The 24049-nt window shown below is 48.9% G+C and overlaps 1 protein-coding gene across 4 annotated transcripts in view; it reads left to right on the forward strand.

The window, feature by feature from the left end:
• MED24 (mediator complex subunit 24) overlaps positions 1–24049 on the forward strand; it is a 94787-nt gene that overhangs the window by 47417 nt on the left and 23321 nt on the right. For all 4 annotated transcript variants that reach the window (XM_060256775.1, XM_060256776.1, XM_060256777.1 and 1 more), the window contains exons 12-19: positions 650–761; positions 4413–4555; positions 10268–10305; positions 12768–12850; positions 14275–14453; positions 17802–17901; positions 20112–20287; positions 22485–22749. In XM_060256775.1, the coding sequence (XP_060112758.1) occupies positions 650–761; positions 4413–4555; positions 10268–10305; positions 12768–12850; positions 14275–14453; positions 17802–17901; positions 20112–20287; positions 22485–22749 (1096 nt within the window). The remainder of the gene's footprint in view (positions 1–649; positions 762–4412; positions 4556–10267; positions 10306–12767; positions 12851–14274; positions 14454–17801; positions 17902–20111; positions 20288–22484; positions 22750–24049) is intronic.

Consider the following 24049-nt stretch of genomic DNA (forward strand, 5'->3'; position numbering starts at 1 on the left):
CATAGCCAGCTTTAAGAGGGGATTGGATAAAAATATGGAGCAGAGGTCCATCAGTGGCTATTAGCCACAGTATATATAGGGGTGTGTGTGTGTATATATGTGTGTGTATATGTGTGTGTGTGTATGTACACACACACATATATTGGCCACTGTGTGACACACAGTGTTGGACTGGATGGGCCATTGGCCTGATCCAACATGGCTTCTCTTATGTTCTTAAGCTGTGACATGCTAATGGAGGAGCTTTCCTTAGGAGGTTCTTTTGCATATGGATTGGCTATTGCAAAAGAACCTCCTCAGGAAAACTCCTCCATTAGCATGTCATAGCCTGGGAAACTCCTACAAGATAATGACTCAGCCCTACACCACCTCCCTGAGTAGATATAAATTACCTACCTACCATCTTCTTCTCACTTTGACACAGAGAGAACTATAACCTTCTGTGTTATATCTCTGAGGATGCCAGTCACAGCTGCTGGTGAAACATCAGGTTCCACAGTGCCAGGACCACGGCCATACAACCTGGAAAATCTACAACAGCTAATGAACTCTGGCTGTCAAAGTCTTCGACAACAGAGTGTTCTGTGTTTGTTGATGAATTATCTATTCTTTTGCTAACCGTGGCTGTTTTTCTTCCCGCTCCACCCAGGACCGCTGACAGAGAACATGCGCCCCGCTTAAAGTCTGCCGAGAATGCCAACATTCAGCCCAACCCAGGCCTCATCCTCCGAGCAGAGCCCACAGTGACCAACATCCTCAAAGTAGGTCCTCTCCCTCTGATGTTACCTTCAAGAACCTCGGCATGGCATTTCAGTCTTTGTGTGGCTCTAACAGGGGTGTCAAACTCATTTGTTATGAGGGCCGGATCTGACATAAATGAGACCTTGAGGGGCCAGGCCATGTCGGGTTGGGTCAAGCCATGTCGGGCCAGGCCATGTGTGTATCTGTTTAAGATTAACTAACAGAGATATAAATGTTATAAAGAACACAGACAAACACAAATGTATATATTTTTTAAAAACTTAAAACATGCTTAAAACTTTAGCACTCATTGGTCTTCAAGGTGCTTTGTATTTCTCCCGTGGGATCCAGGGAACTGGGCAAAAGAAGCTCTGGCACTTTCTTTCCTTTCCCAGGGGACCAGGAGGGGGGAGGAGCCTCAGCCAATAGAGGGGCTTGGCAGCTCTGCTGTGTGATTAAGTGAGCCCAGCAAAGCAAGCTATTGCTCCTCCCTTCCTCCCCAAGGGAAGAGCCTCAGCCAAAGGAAAAAAAAATAGAGGTTTTGCTCTGTAGCTCCTGTGCAATTGAGCAAGCCTTGCAAAGCAAGGTGTTATGCAGAAGGAAGCAAAAGAGAGGGAAGAAGGGAAGGACGGTGGCTCAGTGGTAGAGCATCTGCTTGGGAAGCAGAAGGTCCCAGGTTCAATCCCTGGCATCTCCAAAAAATGGGCCAGGCAAATAGGTGTGAAAAACCTCAGCTTGAGACCCTGGAGAGCCACTGCTGGTCAGGGAAGGGACGGTGGCTCAGTGGTAGAGCATCTGCTTGGGAAGCAGGAGGTCCCAGGTTCAATCCCCGGCATCTCCAAAAAAAAGGGTCCAGGCAAATAGGTGTGAAAAACCTCAGCTGGAAACCTTGGAGAGCCGCTGCCAGTCTGAGAAGACAATACTGACTTTGATGGACCAAGGGTCTGATTCAGTATAAGGCAGCTTCATATGTTCATGTTCAAGCAGATAACAGCCAGTTGCTCAGGGGCCTGATAGGAACCCTCCAGAGGCCTGATACAGCCCCCAAACTGCATGTTCGACACCCCTGCTCTAAAGCATTGTTTGGTGGCCTTTTCTCTGGGGATGATGCTTTGACCTCACACGTGCAGCGGGTTAAGTGGAAAGGCAGCGACTTTGGGCAGTCCTTGAGCTTTGCGGCTGTAGGTTTAAAATAATAAAATCCCACGTGCAAGCCCTGGTGAGCCTCTGCATGACTCCCTGTGTTTCCTCAGGGTGCAACTGCAATGAAAAAGACAAATGCTGCGCTGGGGATTATTAGGAAGGGGACTGAAAACAAATCAGCCAGTATTATAATGCCCGTATAGAAATCTGTGGTGCAGCCTCGTTTGGAAAACGATACAGTTCTGGTCACCGCACCTAAAAAAAAAAATATTATAGCATTGGAAAAGATGATTAAGGGCATGGAACACCTTTTCTATGAAGAAAGGTTAAAGAGGTTAGGGCTCTTTAGCTTGGAGAAGCAATAATGGAGGGGTGACATGATAAGAGGCTTACAGAAGTATGTGTGTGATTGAGAAAGTGGAGAAAGAACTCCTTTCTCCCTTTCTCACAATAACAAGAACTTGTGGTCATTCAGTGAAATGAATGAGCAATAGGCTTAGAACAGTTTCACCCAAAGAGTAATGAATATGTGGAATTCTCCGCCACAGGAAGTGGTGGCAGCCAGTGTTCCCTCTAAGCTGAGTTAAGTGGGACCTGGCTCATAGTCTTTTAGCCTCTGGCTCACACATTTTCGTCTTAGCTCAGAAAACATGGCCTCAGAGCAAGCTAATTCACACAGTAGTTCACAACTTTAATGCCAGTCGCTCACAAAGTAGAATTTTTGCTCACAAGACTCCACAGCTTGGAGTATTGGTGGGCAGCTACAGGCTTAGCCGGCTTCAAAAGGGGATTGGATGAACATCTGGAGCAGAGGCTCATCAGTGGCTATTAGCCACAAGGTATAGAACACTGGGTCAGTGGTGCTCTGTATTCTCGGTGCTTGGGGGTGGGGGGCAGTGGGAGGGCTTCTGGAGTTCTGCCCCCACTGGTGGCACCTGTTTTGTGGCCACTGTGTGACAGAGTGTTGGACTGGATGAGCCATTGGCCTGATCCAACATGGCTTCTCTTATGTTCTTAAGTGACACAGAGTGTTGGACTGGATGAGCCATTGGCCTGATCCAACAGGGCTTCTCTTATGTTCTTAAGTGACACAGAGTGTTGGACTGGATGAGCCATTGGCCTGATCCAACATGGCTTCTCTTATGTTCTTCTGTGACACAGAGTGTTGGACTGGAGGGGCCATTGGCCTGATCCAACATGGCTTCTCTTATGTTCTTCTGTGACACAGAGTGTTGGACTGGATGGGCCATTGGCCTGATCCAACATGGCTTCTCTTATGTTCTTCTGTGACACAGAGTGTTGGACTGGAGGGGCCATTGGCCTGATCCAACATGGCTTCTCTTATGTTCTTAAGTGACACAGAGTGTTGGACTGGATGGGCCATTGGCCTGATCCAACGGGGCTTCTCTTATGTTCTTAAGTGACACAGAGTGTTGGACTGGATGAGCCATTGGCCTAATTCAACAGGGCTTCTCTTACGCTCTTATGTTCCTTTGCACTGTCAGTTTATCCGCTCACCTTCCTGATGAGACAAGGGTAATTGGTAGGAGAACATTGTGTTGGATTGCTTTTAAACAATCACACAAAGAGAAGAGCACCGCTGCCGAGCAATTATGGACCAGCTACAAACGAGTTATGCAAATCCTAGTGTGTGTTCTCATATATAAACCTTCCAAAGGTCTGTGTTCAGTGTACTGACAAAAACGTTTACGATAACCTCAGCTCTTTTCAGACATTGACCACACTATGGGCTCGATCTGGTGAGACGCAAGCCAAAAGAAAGCATATTTAGCGCATTCCCTCTCTTGCAAAGCTGGGCTGCAGTGATAGGTATCACTTTTACCCAGGGCTTTTTTCGTAGCAGGAACTCCTTTGCATATTAGGCTGCACCCCGCTGATGTAGTCAATCCTCCAAGAGCTTACAGTAGGCCCTTTACGAAGAGCCCTGTAAACTCTTGGAGGATTGACTACATCAGGGGAGTGTAGCCTAACACGCAAAGGCGTTCCTGTTTACAAAAAAAGGCCCTGCTTTTATCAGAACAACAGTGAGGGCATGAGGCTGCAGCAGGAACAACAGGCTACTTGTGTGGTTTTGTTGAGTTTGCTTTTGAAACTGCATCAGGGGGGAAATACCTTGCTGCTATGTTTTGCGATAGTGGAAGCTTTTGTTTTCACTAAGTGTGAGCCCTTCCTCTTGCGCAAGGACTGTTGTGCGCGCTCCGATCTTCTGTGGAATCCAACCCTGCAGTTTGCAAGCCCTGATTTGGAGTCATCCTTCGGATGCTGTACTCCAGAATCGTTCTGGAGGAGAAAAGGAAAGAGGATGCGCTTTATGGACACAAAGGCCTCGCTTCCTGAGCGGCCACACGCATCACCAGGGAGCTGGGGACTCTCTTCCGCTTCTCCAAATCCCAGCGGCTTCTGCCCCTGCGGTATTCGGTGCGGCATCGCTGGCAGCCAATCCGAACTCATCTCTTCCCCCCCCCCCTCTGTTTTTACACTCCTTCTCCATCCCTCCCCGCTTTCAGACGATGGATTCGGACCACTCAAAATCACCCGAAGGGCTGCTGGGTGTTCTGGGACACATGCTGTCTGGGAAGAGCTTGGATTTATTGCTGGCGGCGGCAGCGGCTACAGGAAAGCTGAAATCCTTCGCTCAGAAGTTTATTAAGTGAGTCTGTGTGTGTTTGCGTGGACTGCGCCCCCGCTAAACTCAGGGAGGTGGAGTTCCCCCCAAGAGTAGAGAGCGAAGGACTTCCAAAGCGACAGAGGCGTGGATGTGTGTGGCTTATCACAGAGAGAAGCTGGAAGGACCAGTTTCCCGGGGCCAGGTGTGACAGAGCGAGGGTGGGCTGCTTCCTTCTGTTTCTAAATCCCCAAAGCATGATGCATGTGTGTATAAAAACAGGGTTGCTAACCTCCAGGCGGACAAAAAAAATCAAAGGTACATAACCCACCGTGCTTAACCGCGGCACCAAATTGGCTCTGTGTAGTCTGGAGATCAGTTGTGATAGCAGGAGATCTTCAGGCTCCACCTGGAGGTTATTCGACACACAGAGAGTAACACGGCAAAAGGACCAAAAAAATCAAAGGTACAAAACCCACCGTGAAAACCAGCTTCTGTTATTAAATTATACAAAGTCAACAAAATTAAACACGCTCATATACAAATCCCACCGTCATAAATTACAAAACAACCATAACTTTCAGTCCTTAATGAAAAAGGGAGCATTAGCACCAAGAGTCCTTCCTTTCATCTTGTGGTAAAACTTTCCAACTCATTCCATGAAATCCTGGCGTAGTACTCCAGACGATTAATGTCTCTCAAAAGATGCAGCCAATGATCCAAGTTTCCAAGGACAAGGTCGTACTGAACCCTCGTTTCGCGTGAGCTTCTTCAAGCTGCAGCAATCCTCTTGGCAATTTTTCTTAAGTGTCAGGCCACAGAGCCGGCTTGTTTAAACAAACACCTGCAAGGATTATTGCAGCTTGAATAAGCTCACGGGAAACGAGGGTTCGGTACGACCTTGTCCTTGGAAACTTGGATCATTGGCTGCGTCTTGTTCCTGCTACAAAAAAAGCCCCGGGCTTCTCCCTGCCATGGACCAGCTGGCCGGCCGGGGAAACCCTGCTCCTAAATAGGGAGGCAACATGCCCAGTGCGACGACATCACCCGGAAGTGACATCATCGCATCAGGGATGCTCTGTTTTTTGGGCAAAGCTCTACGGTTCAAGCCCAGTTTTACCATAGAGTTTGCCCAGAAACTAGAACATCTCCTGTGCGACATCCCTGACAAGATGACATCACTTCCTGGAGATGTCACCATGTTGGAGATGTCGCATGAGGTCCCTGCCTACCCCTGGGATGTGAGGGGACCTGGCAAACCAAAGGAGATGTGGGTCAGTTCCTTCTTGGGCTAGCTGGCTGGGCTTTCTGGGCAAGGGTGGAATTCTAGCAGGAGCTCCTTTGTATATTTGGCCGCACACCCCAATGTAGCCAATCCTCCAAGAGCTTACGGGGCTCTTTTTGTAAGCTCTCGGAGGATTGGCTACATCAGGGGTGTGTGGCCTAATATGCAAAGGAGCTCCTGCTAGAATTCCACCCATTTCTCGGGATTGCACGGTTCCAGTGCCGGAGGGCTGCAGGCGCCAAAGAAATGGCAACAGCAGCTGATTCTCTCGTTCCAGCCTGGGAGGAGAGACAGCAAACCATGCAGTCTTCTTTCTGTCCCAGGTGATGAAGGGGGGGGGGGGTTGATGTACTGTCTGTCTTCCCCCCCTCCCCTGCTAATTCCTCCTCTGTCTCCTTTAAACCCATTTGTGCCCGCGCTTCACTGAAAGGGCTATTAAGAGAGCCACTTAGGGGGCTCTTTAGCCTCTCACAAGTGGCCAGCTACAGGCCTCTCCAGCAGCCTCATTGTTCTCGAGCCCGTTAAGTAAGACACGGACTTTCCTCCACACACTCTTCAATGCAAATCTTTCTCCTCCGAGAAGGAGGCGGATCTTTGCTATTTTGAAAAAGGGCATTGCACCTAGGAGAGGGACCTGAAGAGTGCCGGAATAACTTTTCAAGCCACGTTGCTGGTATATTTCTGTCCAGGGCTTTTTTTCTCTCGCAGAAAAAGCCCAGCAGGAACTCATTTGCATATTAGGCCACACCCCTCTGACATCACCATTGTTTCACCCAGGACTGTTTTGTGGAAGAAGCCCAGCAGGAACTCATTTGCGTATTAGGCCACACCCCTGACACCACCACTGTTTCACGTTGGGCTTTTTTGTAGAAAAAGTCCAGCATGAGCTCATTTGCATATTAGACCACACCCCCGATGCCAAGCCAGCTGGAATAGCGTTTCTGTGCGTTCCTGCTCAAAAAAAGCCCCGTTTCTGTCTGTCGAAACCAGGGGTTCCCCAATTTGGCGCTCGTGGGTGGCCAAGTGCTCGCTGACAACTTTTCTGGCGCCTGCCAAGTTCTTTTAGAAAGTGGGCGGTGGGGCTTTTCTAAGCAAGGGTCCTGATTGGCCTCTGGAGATCTGATTGGCTTTCTAAAATTTTGCTTTGGTGCCATAGCACAAGGGTCTTCACTGCGTGACTGGATGGGAGGCTATGGCAGCCATTTTGTGGCTGGCTCCGCCTCCCGTGGCAGCCATTTTGTGGCTGGGCCGAACGTTCCAGTGGTGCACACAGGCTCAAAAAAGGTTGGCGTCCCCGATCCTGCTCTCACGTAAGGACTTCTGAGCCTACAGGACTTAGTCCTGTAATATAATTAGGGCTATTTGCATTCAGTGCAAAATGCCATCCAAGTACGGTCATACCATCATCAGTGCCAGGAAGAAAAACCCCATGTTATTAATATAGCATTGCTATTTCATCATTAGTCGGACTGTTTGTTACTGATAGGGGCCAGTGGGTTATGTAACGTCATAAAATATGGTATGTAAAGTGCTGATTAGATTCTGCGCTCAGTGCTGTAACTGATTTTATTAGGGTTTTAGCTGGTTTCGATTGTTTTATTTTATTTATTTATGATTTGTGTCCCGCCCTTCCCACAAGTGGCTCCGGGCGGCTCCCGACAATTAGTCAACGTAAAATTAAACAATATTCAAATATATAAACAGTTAAACATTCAAAACAGTTAAAACCTTAAAAACCAGTAAACATTCCAAAAATATATATATAAAACAGGAGTCTGGCGAGCTACATTGAGTTTCTCGTCTCAGCTAGGTGTAGGCTAGCCGGAAGAGGGTCGTCTTACAGGCCCTGCGGAACTGAACCAGGTCCCGCAGGGCCCTCGCCTCCTCCGGCAGCTGATTCCACCATGTAGGGGCCATAACGGAGAAAGCCCTATCTCTAGTGGATTTTAAACGGGCTTCTTTTTGGCCCAGGGATAGTGAGAAGATTTTGGGTTCCCGACCTCAGTACTCTCTGGGGAACATGTGGGGAGAGACGGTCCTTCAGGTAGGCAGGTCCCAGGCCATATAGGGCTTTAAAGGTAATAACCAGCACCTTGTACCGAACTCGGTATATCACTGGAAGCCAGTGCAGGGTTCGAAGACCCAGCCGAATGTGACCCGGCCGAATGTTTATTATTGTATATTTGATGTACTCCACTCTGAGCCCCCACGGGGGAATGGGTGGAATATAAAATAATAATAATACAGTGCAGAGTGCATGATTCCCTTTCCTGAGCTTGCATTTTTAAAAAAGCAAGCTTCTAGTCCTTAGCAAGGCTGAAAGTTTGAGGGCAACAGGTGGTGAATTCTCCGAAATTCACCACCAGAGAAGGTTCTACATTAGCAAAGATTTCAGGTTTTCACGGCTGGCATCATCATTAGAGTTTGTAGAATCTTTCGGGCTCAAGTGCCGTGTTCTACTGGAGAAAGCTTTTCTTCCAGACGTTTTGTTCTCAGCTGCGGAGAACATCCTCAGTGGCGTTGCAGCCGGAGCAGGCGCTCTGACCTTCTTGGCTGCTGTGCATTGAGTGGGTGGTGGTGCTTTTCTAAGCAAGGGTCCTGATTGGCCTCTGGAGATCTGATTGACTTTCTAAAATTTTGCTTTGGTGCCATAGCACAGCAGCCTTTGGTGCTTTGGTGCTCAATGCACAGCAGCCAAGAAGGTCAGAACGCCTGCTCCGGCTGCAACGCCACTGAGGATGTTCTCCGCAGCTGAGAACGAAACGTCTGGAAGAAAAACTTTCTCCAGTAGAGCACGGCACTTGAGCCCGAAAGGTTCTACAAACCCTAATGTTCTACATTAGGTTTTCAATATGGTGGGGCTTCAGTGCTTCCATAGCTCCTTTCCGTTCTCCAGAACATCAGACATGCACATTTTTAATTTCTGTGAACTGCTTTGGGGCATTTGGCATGAACCGCAAAGAGAGCGCAGCGAAACGTGCTTTACTGAAACCGCGTTCAGAGTTCTGCCCTCCTTGGGACTGAACCTGGCCTTCCTTGATGCTCTTGGCCTCCCTTCAGCTTAATTCCCATCTCCCCTAGCTGAGGGCGAGGTCCTGCATTCTGCTCTTTGCTGGCGCCACGGGCGAAGCAAAAGAGAATCACGGCAGAGAGTGACAGGAGAAAACCCAAAAGGTTCCGTGGCAACCAGCCTCAAAAGAAAAGAACTCTTAAAACAAAGAATGAAAAATATTTATGATAATTATAGACACTCTCATATACAAAATATACTCACTAAACATGCCCTGATGCACAAAACACCCATACTAAGTGCACCAGAAGGACATAAATCATTTAAAGAAACTGTCTTAACGTATATCCGATAGTCCTTCAGCTTCAGATGAATCCTCGGTCCTGCAGCTCCTGAGGAGACCACATAGTAATTCAAGTTCCAGTAGATCCAACACGTCTTGTACACTGCAGTCTTGAAACACAGTGACGAGGTAGTACTTTAGATTCCCTCGTTTCGCTGGAAGCTTTGACCAGCTTTCCAAGAGTATATCAGAACGCGACAAGATTCCAACATTTTCGCACATGATCCATTTACAATCTCCAAGGTCTTTGCTGGCACCGTGGCAGGCACGCATGGGACGAAAAGCCTTGCCCCACCTCCCCTGCGCGTGGTGCTTGGTGCGTCCACGCACAGAACTCCCCCACATTATTCACAGGGCTTTCTTTGAACAGGAACGCAGTTCTGGTTGGCTTGGTTGCCCTAATATGCAAATGAGTTCCTGTTGGGCTTTTTCTACCCGAAAGCCCAGTGCAAAACAGTGGTGACACTGGGGGTGTGGCCTAATATGTAAAATGAGTTCCGGGTGGGCGTTTTCTACCCCCCAAAAAGCCCTGATTATTCATACTGCATTCTGGAAAGTTCAGAGCAATCATAATCTCCCATCGCAGGTAGGCCAAGGCTGAGATTTGAAGTGCAGGATCTCTCTGACTCGCACTCTGTACTGGACCTGGGCGTGGCTTAGATTATGTTCAGGTCTGCTAGTTGAAGATTTGGGGGATATTGTCGCTTGGCTTGTTAGATCCCATGCTGGAAGTCCTTAAACTTGTGAGGGGAGTGAGTCACAGCTGGGTGGAAAAGGTTTTGTGGAAGGGCCTGAATTGGGGAAAAGACAGTGGAAGAACGTAGGCAGAGGTTCGGCTGCGGCGATCTGTACAAATAACAGCAGATCACGAGTTCCGGAGCAGCAACTGAGGTCCAGCGTCAGTCAAAACACTGGGTTTTGGCCTTAGTTTTTCTTCAAAATCCTCTGTAAAATGGGTATGATTAAAGCCTACCTGATGTTGCCTGTTGCCTGTTAAAAGTCCTACAGCAGTTCTTTGCGGGGAGGGGGAGACATACTTAGGAAGCGGTTCAGGATATCTAGTTTCCTTTCTTGTGTCAAAAGTAACCGCCGTTCTTTTCCTTTTCCTCCTTGTTTCAGGCTCAACGAATTTACCAAGCAGATAAACGTCGAGGGCTGTAAGTCCTTTTGGTCTTTTTTATAATAATAAGTTTTTTAAAAAATTCATAATTTATATAATAATTTTTTAAATTTATATCCCGCCCTCCCCGCCGAAGCAGGCTCAGGGCGGCTTTTTCTTTTCCTGCAGTCAAGTGGTGCTGCTGATTCCCCCTGGGACTCCAGGGGTTAACTAGCAAAACATGTGGGGCAGGGTTAGTGTATATGTGGGGGGCGGGGGGAGCACAGTTGAAAGTAAACCTCTGTGCCTGGCAGTGTAGGCGGTGCCAGCCGGGCATTCCCAAGGCAACAAGGGGGATATTGAAGTCACCACTGGGGTCTCTTTGTTTTCTTTTTTTTTGCACTGCCCATTCTCCTCCGATTAATACTTAATTTGTACTGTTGGGGCGGGGGAATTTTCAGCCCCAGGAGGGAAAGGGTTTACTAGCAGCTGTGGACTTTTCTCAGCGGTTTCCCAGCGCCCAGATCGAGCTGGCGTCCCGTGGATGGAGTGATGTTGGAATCCTCACGTCTCTCTTTTCCCCCCAAGATAAGGATTCTGAATGCATTTGCAAATGATTAGACAAAGGCCTTCTGACCTTCCACTGGACAACTGGGAGAGGGGGCTCCCAGCCAGCTGAATTTGTGTGTGTGTGTGTGTGTGTGTGTGTGTGTGTGTGGTGTCATCAGATTTTCTAGATGCATGGGGAGGGACGCTGGCTCAGTGGTAGAGCATCTGCTTGGTAAGCAGAAAGTCCCAGGTTCGATCCCCGGCATCTCCAACTAAAAAAGGTCCAGGCAAATAGGCGTGAAAAATCTCAGCTTGAGACCCTGGGGAGCCGCTGCCAGTCTGAGTAGACAAGACTGACTTTGATAGACCCAGGGTCTGATTCAGTGGAAGGCAGCTTCATATGTTCATATGTCTAAGGGGAGGGACACTGGCTCAGTGGTAGAGCATCTGCATGGTAAGCAGGAGGTCCCAGGTTCAATCCCCGGCATCTCCAACTAAAAAGGGCCCAGGCAAGTAGGTGTGAAAAACCTCAGCTTGAGACCCTGGAGAGCCGCTGCCAGTCTGAGTCGACAGTACTGACTTTGATGGACCCAGGGTCTGATTCAGTATAAGGCAGCTTCATACTTGCATATGTAAGGTTTATATCTCTGGTACCTTGTCTTACATTTAAGGGGACTGGATGGTGGCTCAGTGGTAGAGCACCTGCTTGGTAAGCAGAAGGTTCCAGGTTCAATCCCTGGCATCTCTAACTGAAAAAAAGGGTCCAGGCAAATAGGAGTGAAAAACCTCAGCTGGAGAGCCGCTGCCAGTCTGAGTTGACAAGACCGACCTCGATGGACTTCAGTAGAAGACAGCTTCATATGTTCATATGTCTAAGGGGAGGGATGGTGGCTCAGTGGTTAGAGCATCTGCTTGGTAAGCAGAAGGTCCCAGGTTCAATCCCTGGCATCTCCGCCTGAAAAGGGACCAGGCAAATAGATATGAAAAACCTCAGCTTGAGACCCTGAAGAGCCGCTGCCAGTCTGAGTCGACAAGACAGACTCTGATGGACTGAGGGTCTGATTCAGTAGAAGGCAGCTTCATATATACCTTAAAATGGTTCTCATTCATCCCTACAATCGCCACATCAGATTTCAAAAATGTAAGAATATAAGAGAAGCCACGTTGGATCAGACCAATGGCCCATCCAGTCCTACACTTTGTGTCACACAGTGGCCAACAAACCCAGGTGCCACCAGGAGGTCCATCAATGGGGCCAGGACACTAGAAGACCTCCCACTGTTGCCTTCCCCCCTAGGGCAGTTCCGCAGGGCCTGTAAGACAGCCCTCTTCCGGCAGGCCTATAATACTGACTGACAAGGAAATCTTTTGGATGGAACAAAATGCATCTGTAGACCGCCGGTTTTTATCTATCTTGCTTTTATTAATTTATGGTTTTAATTTTACTTGTAAGTGTTTTAAATTGTAGTATTTGAATTATCATGTTGTAAGCCGCCCTGAGACACTTCGGTGCGAAGGGCGGGGTATAAATCCCAATATAAATAAATAAATAAATAAATAAATAAGCACCAAGAATACAGAGCATCACTACCCCAGACAGAGAGTTCCATCTACACCCTGTGGCTAATAGCCATTGATGAACCTCTGCTCCGTATGTTTATCCAATCCCTCTTGAAGCTGTCTATGCTTGTAGCAACCCCTCCCCGGCAGTGAATTCCATGTGTTAATCACCCTTTGGGTGAAGAACCTAGTAAGTGGGGGCTGAACATCATCTCCAGCAGGTTCTTCCTGGTTTTCGGAATAGCTCTTGCCTTGTCCTTACCAATAAGTGGGGCATAGGAAGTCCAATGGGTACAGATTTGATGTATAATTTATACTAACTGGAGGTAGCAAGACCACACCAACTCTGGTATATGAACTAACTGGTTTTTCTATTCTTTTTCGGTCTGGGTTTCTGCTCCTACCCTCTAGCAAAAGCTGCTTCCGTCAGAGCCCTTCTCTTTGATATCTCCTTCCTCATGTTGTGTCACGTTGCCCAGACCTACGGCTCTGAGGTAGGATTTCTGGGGAACCTCAGCATGGTAGGGACAGATTGGAATCCAGGGAGCTGTCTCCCGTTCTTTGACCTTATGTGCTTTCTTGGCTACTGTATGGATCATGTGTCCAAGCAAACCCCTTGAAGTGAGGTTCAGTGCTGTATCAATGTAATTCTAAGCGTAACTACTAAAGGCTGTTAAGAACTTTGCAATAATAGCCTTTTGGTGTAGGGGTTAAGAGAGCCAGTTTGGTGTAGTGGTTAAGTGCGTGGACTCTTATCTGGGAGAACTGGGTTTGATTCTCCACTCCTCCACTTGCAGCTGCTGGAATGGCCTTGGGTCAGCCATAGGTCTCATAGACCTTCTTCCCCTGTAGTGGTTAAGTGTACGGACTCTTATCTGGGAGAACCAGGTTTGATTCCCCACTCCTCCACTTGCAGCTGCTGGAATGGCCTTGGGTCAGCCAGAGCTCTCTTATCTGGGAGAACCGGGTTTGATTCCCCACTCCTCCACTTGCAGCTGCTGGAATGGCCTTGGGTCAGCCAGAGCTCTCTTATCTGGGAGAACTGCGTTTGATTCTCCACTCCTCCACTTGCACCTGCTTGCATGGCCTTGGGTCAGCCAGAGCTCTCTTATCTGGGAGAACTGCATTTGATTCTCCACTCCTCCACTTGCAGCTGCTGGAATGGCCTTGGGTCAGCCAGAGCTCTCGCAAGAGCTGTCCTTGAAAGGGCAGCTTCTGTGAGAGCCCTCTCAGCCTCACCTGCCTCACAGGGTGTCTGTTGTGGGGGAAGAAGATAAAGGAGATTTTAAGCTGCTCTGAGACTTTGATTCAGAGAGAAGGGCAGGGTAAAAATCTACGGTTGTCTTCTTCTTTCAGACGAAGATACTAGCAGATAGTGTAATTATCAGATTTGTTGCACCTAAAATGTGTAAGAATATAAGAGAAGCCATGTTGGATCAGGCCAATGGCCCATCCAGTCCAACACTCTGTGTCACACAGTGGCCAAAAAAACCCAGGTGCCATCAGGAGGTCCATCAGTGGGGCCAGGACACTAGAAGCCCTCCCACTGTTGCCCCCCCCCCCAGCACCAAGAATACAGAGCGTCACTGCCCCACATAGAGAGTTCCAACAATACGCTGTGGCTAATAGCCACTGATGGACCTCTGCTCCATATACTTATCCAATCCCCTCTTGAAGCTGTGGTGCAGCCTTGGGCTGCTAGCCTCCCTCCCGAGATCTGGCTAATTATTTTCCTGTCTCGCTAGCTTTTGCCTTTGGAAAATTAAAGGAATGTCTATTTAACTACTAATGTCTCGTTCAGCAAGATTTCCTGGATTACCCAGCTGCTCCCCAAACTTCTCACTAGAGGGCACTGTTTCCTTATCTTGAGGTTGGTTGGAGAAAAGCTGGAGTCCAGTAGCGCCTCTCGGTCTTTCAGGTGATCGTTTGGGAAGCGGGTCCCCCCGGAGAGGTCCCTTTCTTCGAGACTTGGATGCAGACCTGCATGCCGGAAGAAGGCAAGATCCTCAACCCCGACCATCCTTGCTTCCGGCCCGATTCCACCAAGGTGGAGTCGCTCGTCGCTTTGCTCAACAACTCCTCCGAAATGAAGTTAGTGTAAGTCAGGGGTGTCGAACTCATTGGTTACGAGGGCTGGATCTGATATGAATGAGACCTTCGAAAGCTCCGGCTCTTTCCCTCCCTCCCTCGCCAGGGGACCGGGAGGGGGAGGAGCCTCAACCAATGGGAGAAAATTGAGGTTTTGCTCTGTTAGCTCCTGTGCAATTGAGCAAGCCTTGCAAATTAAGCTGAGATGAAGAAGGAAGCAAGAGAGAGGGAGAAGGAAGCAGGCAAGAGCCAGTTGCTCAGGGGCCTGACAGGAGCCCTCCAAGGGCCTGATTTGGCCCCTGGGCCGCATTTTTGACACCCCTGGTGTAAGTGGCTGCTTTGGTCCTCTTGTTTTGAGCAGGAAATGGGTGTCTTCAAAGGATCCAGGCTGATGGTTGACTGCTTAAGGCTGACAAGTGAAAGACGCAAATACTTGTTTGCAGGTCTTTTTTAGTAGCAGGAACTCCTTTGCATATTAGGCCACACACCCCTGATGTAGCCAATCCTTCAAGAGCTTACAGGGCTCTTCATACAGGGCCTACTGTAAGCTCCAGATGGATTGGCTACATCAGGGGTGTGTGGCCTAATAGGCAAAGGAGGTCCTGCTAGAATTCCTTACAGGGCTCTCAGTACAGGGCCTACTGCAAGCGCCAGGAGGATTGGCTACATCAGGGGTGTGTGGCCTAATATGCAAAGGAGCCCCTGCTAGAATTCCTTACAGGGCTCTTCGTACAGGGCCTGCTGTAAGCTCCAGGAGGATTGGCTACATCAGAGGGGTGTGGCTTAATAGGCAAAGGAGGTCCTGCTAGAATTCCTTACAGGGCTCTTCGTACAGGGCCTGCTGTAAGCTCCAGGAGGATTGGCTACATCAGGGGGTGTGGCCTAATAGGCAAAGGAGGTCCTACTAGAATTCCTTACAGGGCTCTTAGTACAGGGCCTGCTGTAAGCTCCAGGAGGATTGGCTACATCAGGGGTGTGTGGCCTAATAGGCAAAGGAGGTCCTGCTAGAATTCCTTACAGGGCTCTCAGTACAGGGCCTACTGTAAACTCCAGGAGGAGTGGCTACATCAGGGGTGTGTGGCCTAATATGCAAAGGAGTTCCTGCTGCAAAAAAAGCCCTGCTCCTTTACTTGCAAGACATGGAGCTATTCATTGTTTTCTTTTTCGCCTTTTCATAGAAGCTGGGTTCCTAGTCTGTTGGATTTCAGGTTTTCTGTTTATCCACCTCATACTGCTTCTCAACTTATTGGTTTTAAGCAGATGACTAAGATATAAGAAAAGCTGGACCCAGCATTTGAACAGCTGTGAAGATCTATCGCAGATGCATGAAATTTTGCAGCTAAAAGAGTGATGCGTGTGCTGTTACCTTCTAATTAAAAAGGCAGTAAGAACATAAGCCATGTTGGATCAGGCCAGTGGCCCATCCAGTTCACAACTCTGCCACACAGTGGCCAAAGAAAACTCCCAAACCAGGTGCCATCAGGAGGTCCGCTAGTGGGGCCAGGACACTAGAAGCCCTCCCACTGTTGCCCCCCCCCCCAAGCACTAAGAATACAGAGCATTACTGCCCAAGACAGGGTTCCATCTGTATCCTGTGGCCAATATTCCCTCTAAGCTGCAGGGTCTTGTGAACAAAAATTCTACTTTGTGAGCTACCGATATTAAAGTTGTAAGTTATTGGCGTTAAAGTTGTGAGCTCCTGCATAAATCAGTTTGCTCTGGGGTCCTCCTTCCTGAGCTAAGACAAAAAACGTGTGAGCCGGAGGTTAAAAATCTGTGAGCTAGCTCACGCTAACTCAGCTTAGAGGGAACACTGCCTGTGGCTAACGGCTGCTGGTGGACCTCTGCTCCATACGTCGATCCAGTCCCCTCTAGAAGCTGTCTATGCGTGTAGCTGCCACCGCCTCCAGTGGTAGATGATTTATATTTTGGAGAATTTAAAGGTTTCTAGGCTCAGAAAAGTAATTACGTTCAAAGGTCGTTTGATACAGGGTGTCTGCGCTGCCGGTTTTTGAAAGCAGGCTTCTAGTTCTCGCGACTGGGAACACAGCAGGTGGTGTCTGCGAGGATTGCCACCGTTTGAAGCAACCTTTTTGAGTCTGGGGCCACACTGGGAATTCTGACACTGCTTGGTGGACTCAGCGACGAAACGGCTGCCGCAGAAGACGGAACCAGCTGAGAAACGATTGCCACCGCTTAACTTTAGCAACGCAGCGTAGATCGTTGTGTCGTGGCGGCAGCTGCTGCCGAAGCAACATTTTTTAAAGATCTGCGCAGCCAGTCAAAGGCCTTACTGGGCAAAAATCCCTCTCTGGCCCCACTGACTTCCTAAGATCACTAGATGGGTGCCAAAAAAGGTTTCGGAGGCATCATGGCACCCACGGGCACCACGTTGGGGACCCCTGGTTTAAAGTGTGGAGGTTTAGTGTGCTCTGAAACTCTCCAGTTTGGTGTAGCGGTTAAGTGCACGGACTCTTATCTGACAGAACCAGGTTTGATTCCTCACTCCTCCACTTGCAGCTGCTGGAATGGCCTTGCAGAGCTGTCCTTGAAAGGGCAGCTTCTGGGAGAGCTCTCTCAGCCCCACCCACCAATCCAATTGTTTCTTCTTCTTTTTCTTCTCCTCCTTCTTTTCTTTCTCCTTCTTCTCCTCCTCCTTTTCTTTCTCCTCCTCCTCCTCCATGGCCTCTTCCATGCTTTGCAGCTTTCTCTCCCCCCCCGTCCCCTCCACTGACTATCCTTGTTTCCGGCCCGATTCCACCAAGGTGGAGTCGCTCGTCGCTTTGCTCAACAACTCCTCCGAAATGAAGTTAGTGTAAGTCAGGGGTGTTGAACTCATTGGTTACGAGGGCTGGATCTGATATAAATGAGACCTTCAAAAGCTCTGGCTCTTTCCCTCCCTCGCCAGGGGACTAGGAGGGGGAGGAGCCTCAACCAATGGGGAAAATTGAGGTACATGCAAGGCAGTATTACTGTGAATGGAGTTCTGTGGCTAGAATCTACATGCATTATGCATCACTGTGCATTTTATCCTCTTGGTTATTATCAGCTTCTGGGGGAAGGCCAAGAACCTGCCTCCTGGTCACTGGACATCTTGCTGAGACGTTTTTGAGGACATGAAGCTATACATTTGATAGGAAATGAAACGCAAGAGTCTGAGGATGCTAAAATTGGCATCTGGCGCTGAGCTTTGTTTCTGCCAAATACATACAGACGTGCTCATCGCTCTGTTCCTGCATATTGTTGATTGCCCCTGGCTTGGGTGGATGAAACTGCTATAACGCTTTCCTATATTTCTGACTCCCCCCCCCCCCTTCCCTCCTTTTTGTTGGTTTGCCTGCCCACATCAACCTACAGACAGATGAAATGGCAAGAAGCCTGCCTGAGCATCTCGGCCGCCATCTTGGAGATCCTGAATGCCTGGGAGAACGGTGTTCTCACCTTCGAATCCGTCCAGGTACGGCCGCGGAGTGTTTTTGTCTTGTAAATAATGACGATGTGCCACCACTTAATCGAGGGACCCCCCCCCGACCTTTTTGGTGCCTGTGGGCGTCTTTGGAATTCTGACAAAAAGGTGGGGGCGCAATCACAAAGTGGCCACCGCAGGAGGTGGGCCAATCACAAAATGGCTGCCGCAGGAGGTGGAGCCAATCACAAAATGGCTGCCACAGGAGGTGGCATCAACCCCGAAATGTCATTAATTAACTCCTAATAGTAACTCTTTTATGGTTCAGGCAGAAGCTCGGTTTAACAGGATGCCTTTTAATTTGTATAGCAAATCAGAAGCCCTGCTGGGGAAAAGCCCCACCTAGCCCTGCCCACTTTCTAAAAGACCTTGATGGGCTTTTAGGCCCTTAGCTATGGGGGGAGGGTTCTTATAGAGAAGGCCTCCCCGCAACTCAGGACCTCCAAGCCAGCCCTACGTCTAGGGTTGCCAATCCCCAGGTGGGGGCAGGGGATCCCCTGGCTTGGAGGCTCGTCCCCCACTTCAGGGTCGTCAGAAAGCGGGGGGAGGGGAGGGAAATGTCTGCTGGGAACTCTATTATTCCCTATGGAGATTTATTCCCATAGAAAATAATGGAGAATTGATCCATGGGTATCTGGGGGGGCTGTTTTTTGAGGTAGAGGCACCAAATTTTCAGTACAGCATCTAATGCCCCTCCCCAAAATATCCCCCAAGTTTCAAAATGATTGGACCAGGGGGTCCAATTCTATGAACCCCAAAAGAAGGTGCCCCTATCCTTCATTATTTCCTATGGAAGGAAGGCATTGAAAAGGTGTGCTGTCCCTTTAAATGTGATGGCCAGAACTCCCTTTGGAATTCAGTTATGCTTGTCACAGCCTTGATTTGGCTTCACCCCTAATGTCTCCTGGCTCCACCCCCAAAGTCTCCTGGCTCCACCCCCAAAGTCCCCAGATATTTCTTAAATTGGACTTGGTAACCCTACCTGCCTCTCTCCCTCTCCTTGCTTGGTTGAGCAGGACAGGAGAGTGAGAGGTGGCAGGTCTCCATGCTTCTCAGGGCTTTTTTTTTGTAGCAGGAGCTCCTTTGCATATTAGGCCACACACCCCTGATGTAGCCAATCCTCCAAGAGCTTACAGGGCTCGCAGTACAGGGCCTACCGTAAGCTCCAAGAGGATTGGCTACATCAGGACAGAGTGGCCTAATATGCAAAGCGGGTCCTACTACAAAAAAAGCCCTGGCCAGCAGGAAAACCAGACTTGCTGGCCCTATCTCTCTTTCCCCTCCTGCTCAGGAGTAGGAGGGGAGAGAGAGGTGGCTGCGGTCTCCCTGCTTCTTGCAGCTGGCCCTGCCTTTTTAGGTTGGGTGGGGGGCTTTTTTCAGGTGTTCCCTGAATTTTTAAAAAGCCCTCCCAACCTAAAAAATCCTGGCTACGCTCCTGGTCAGCAAGGCCCATGACACCCTCAGGGACCACACTGGGGGCCTGCAGGGTTTTTTGGTAGAAAAAGCCCAGCGGGAATTCATTTGCCTATTAGACCACACCCCCTGACACCAAGCCAGCCGGAACTGTGTTCCTCTGCATTCCTGCTCAAAAAAAAGGCCTGGAGGCCTGTAACCTAATCATGTGGTGCAGTTGATGTGGGACTTAACTGTTGCTGTGGGGACTTAAGGGGCGGAGTTTCATGTCTGACTCGTTCCCCCCCTCCCAACAAGCAGGCTTTTCCTCCGTGAAAAATGGTTGATAACCTGGGCCCTAATTTGTTCCAGTGGATGACTGTTGACCACTGAGGAACACGCACAGACTCAGTTGCTTGACTAAAATAAATGGAAATCATTGATCAGGCCCAACGCAGCGAAAGAAAAGTGATATGAGATGAGAACGCCAGCCAATACATAATTCATCGGGCGGTGGAGCAGCACACAGGCTGCTAATGCATTTCAGACAAAGCAACCAGGATGCAGTCGCTGAGCAAACGAGCGCTTGGAGTAAATCATAACACGGGAAGATGGATGTGGCCCACGGACAGTGAAAAGAAATAAGAGAAGCAGATAGCAAAATGATTCTGTAACGCTACAACGCAGGGGTGGCCAAACGGTGGCTCAGGAGCCACATGGGGCTCTTTCACACATACCGTGTGGCTCTTCCCGAGTTTTGCACCATTGTGTTGGGTATTAAGTTGCCGTCTTCTTTCTCGCACCCCAAGAAAATCACCGACAACATCAAGGGGAAGGTGTGCAGCATGGCCGTGTGTGCTGTGGCCTGGTTGGTGGCCCACGTCCGCATGCTGGGCCTGGACGAGCGGGAGAAGTCTCTGCAGATGATCCGCCAGCTGGCCACGCCCATCTTCGGGGAGAACACCCTGCAGTTCTACAGCGAGCGGTGAGTGGGAGACAGGGCGGTCCTTCTGGGTTGTTTGAAAGGATTTAGAGAAGGAGCCTGGCTTCCCTTTTGGGGTGGTGGTTGGGGAACCACTCAGAGTTTGGGACTGTTAGCGTGAGCCATGAGAAGCGGTTGAGACCAGTAATGCAGACCCCACGTTGCAGCGTATCCCGGTTCTGTGCTACTTCATGGTTGTCTGTGTGCATAATGCTCGTTGAGATAAATCAGGATCGGTAGCCATGCTAGCCTGCCTGTAGCGGTAGAAAAGAGTCAGAATCCAGGAGCACCTCCGAGACTAACAAAATTTGTGGCAGGAGAGGAGCTTTCCTGAGTCACCGCTCGCTTCTTCAGATACAGCTGGAAACGTGAGTCCATCTGTCTCTATGTCTTTGAGAGCAGAGTGATTTCAGATGCTGAATGACAATAGCAGGCAAATGATAATAGGTGAATAACAATAGCAGGCGTGATTGGATTCGATGTAATATGCAGAGGGGTCGTAGGCATAGAGAAGTCAGCGTTGGTAACGAGATAGGAAACCACTGTCTTGATTCAGTCCAGGAGGATGCATTGCCTTGAGCTTCATTATCAGGTGCAATTCACCAGTCTCTTTTTCTAACCTCCCTTTGAAGTTCCTTTGTAAGAGAACTGCTGCTCTTAGGTCAGCAGCTGAATGTCCTGGAAGGTTAAAATCTTCTTTCACAGATGGACTCACATGTATCTGAAGAAGTGAGCAGTGGCTCATGAAAGCTCAAACCCTGCCACAGATCCCAGCTGGTGCGGGGAAGTCAGAGGGGTGGACGGCTGCCTGGTGTTCCCCTTGCCCACGTCTCCGAAGAGCGTAGTCCGGGGGGAAAGTGGCGGCGCAGCAGCACTCTTGTGCATCACCTGTCGCTCTCTTAGCCTTCACTCACTGCCCTGCATGATGACGTCACTTCTGGTGATGTCGTCATGTCGCACGTGTGCAATGAGCTCCATAAAGGCAGCTTGCGGGAGGGCACGGCGCAGGGGTCTGCCTCGAACAGCAGAACCCTTAGCGCCGGGCCTGCGCAGGTTTCGTTTGTTTAAACAATTTTATTGATAGCATATGGTAACATTGTCTGTTTATATCATTACTATCCCTAACCCATATGGTATTTTCCAATCCCCCCTCCCTCCGTTACTAGACTCCCGCCGAAGTTGTATACTTGAGTTCACTTATAAAGGTACCCTTAACCAATCAAAGTTCAATTTCTCCCTTTTCTCATACGCATTATTAAAAAATTGTCCAATGTCTTTTTACATTCCACTCTTTCTCTATATATCTTCTAAATTTCTTCCACTCCCTTTTGAACACTTCCAAATCATAGTCTCTTAAAGTTCTTGTTAATTTGTCCATCTCACTCCGCGATAAAACTTTCACAATCCAATCCCATTTCTCTGGTATTTTTTCTTTCTTCCACAACTGCGCATACAATGTCCTAGCAGCTGAGAGCAAGTACCAAATAGGTTTCGTTAGTCTTTAAAGACTGTTGGTCTGTCCATTGGTGTGGCAGGCATGCCAATGCGCAGTCTTTACAAAAAAAAAATGGAAATTTCTGGACTCTACAGCCCCCACAATTTTTGAAAGTTCATGACACGATGCAACCAGGGCACAGCTGAGCAAGAGTTCATCAGTTATCCTGCAAATTATTTTTAGAAAATAAAACCTCTGCCTTCATCAATTGCATCTAGATATGAGTCTCTGTTGGAGCGACTTTGATCACAGCTCATCCCAGGAGTCTCTTTGGAGTCTCCCAGGAGAGCCAGTTTGATGTGGTTAAGTGCAGGGACTCTTTTCTGTGAGACCCAGGTTTGATTCCCCACTCCTCCACTTGCAGCTGCTGGAATGGCCTTGGGTCAGTAAATAGCTTTTGCAGAGTTGTCCTTGAAAGGGCGGCTTCTGTCAGAGCTCTCTCAGCCCCGTCTACCTCACAGGGTGTCTTTTGTGGGGGGCAGGGAAGGTAAAAGAGATTGTGACCGCTCTGAGACTCTGATTCAGAGAGAAGGGTGGGGTATAAATCTGCAGTCGTCTTCTTCTTTTTCTTCTTCCTGCGACCTTTGCGGGGGCCTCTGGGAGTTTGGGGCCAATAGCATCTCGGCAGTAGTCAAACCAGCCTTGAGAAGTAGGCAGGCCTGGTGACATCCTTGTTTGTGTCCATCTTCCACCTCCCCCTTCCAGAGTGGTGATCATGAGCTCCATCCTTGAACACATGTGCGCAGATGTGTTGCAGCAGACAGCGGCTCAGGTTAAGTTCCCTTCTACTGGGGTGGACACCATGCCTTACTGGAACCTTCTCCCTGCCAAGAAACCCATAAAGGAAGTGCTCACGGGCGTCTTCTCCAAGGTCCTGGAGAAAGGCTGGGTGGACAGCCGGTCCATCCACATTTTCGACACCCTTCTGCACATGGGTGGCGTCTACTGGTTCTGCAACAACCTTGTCAAGGTACGGGGAAGTCCGGGGCGGGGCTGGGAGAGGAGTATCGTGCCTTTTGGGGCAGACCCGCTCAATCTCCACCCGTTTGAAACACGTGGCATAGAAAGTCGAAGGTGGATTTCATCTCCTGGAAGTGTGAAAAACAAACAAATGAAATAGTGTCCCTGAATTATGGGAGAGCAAATAGGGCACATGCGGTATACACACGTGCATGCGTTGCTTTGTTTGGTGTTCTTCCCTTGAGATCATGGAAGTCCACGGTCATGACACAGAGGCAGGGAGTGGCAAACCAGCCCTGAACATCTCTTGCCTTAAAAACCCTGCAGAGTTGCCATAAATCATTAAAACTAAACCAAGAACATGCAGAGTAATCAGAAACGCACATCTCGGTTTTAATGACTGCAAATTGTGTATGAATGATTTTTTCTTGTGTATTTTGTTTTTAATGTTTTGTGTGGCTTCATTTGTTGTTAGCCACCCTGAGCCCATCAGGGAAGGACGGGATGTAAATTTGATAAATAAAAAATAAAATTAAAATAAGCCAGCTATGATTTCAACCTGTACACACACACACACCTCATGTAGCCGATAGATAGATAGACAGACAGACACCCCTCATGTAGCAGGCAGATAGATAGATAGATAGATAGATAGATAGATAGATAGATAGATAGATAGATAGATAGATAGATAGATGATGGATGGATGGATGGATGGATGGATGGATGGATGGATGATGGATGGAGGATGGATGATGATGGAGGATGGATGGATGGATGGATGGATGGATGGATGGATGGATGGATGATGGATGGATGCATGCATGCATGCATGCATGCCTTGGATTCAGCGGGAGCTCACAGGAGCAGAGCTCCTGAACTTTTCTGAGAATCCCACCTCCTCCCCACCTTGTGCATTGAATAGTAGGTGCAGCTGCATAACAATCCCTGGATGAGCTCCACCACCTATTTTTCTACAAAACCACCCCTGGATGGATGGATAGCTTTTTTGTAGCAGCAGCTCCTTTGCATATTAGGCCACACCCCTCTTTTGTAGCCAATCCTCCAAGAGCTTACAGGGCTCTTCTTACAGGGCCTACTGTCAGCTTCAGGAGGATCGGCTGCATCATAGGGGTATGGCCTAATATGCAAAGGAGTTCCAGCTACAAAAAAAAGCCTGCGTGTGTGTGTGTATGTACACACATGCATACATACACAATCCACTGCTCCCTTGTAGTTTCTGTTGTCCTCCTTTCTTGTGTGTGTGTTAAGTACCGTCAAGTCGCCTGCGACTCGTGCCCCTGCAAATT

This window comes from Heteronotia binoei, chromosome 15 (assembly GCF_032191835.1).
Source record: "Heteronotia binoei isolate CCM8104 ecotype False Entrance Well chromosome 15, APGP_CSIRO_Hbin_v1, whole genome shotgun sequence".
NCBI lineage: Eukaryota > Metazoa > Chordata > Lepidosauria > Squamata > Gekkonidae > Heteronotia > Heteronotia binoei.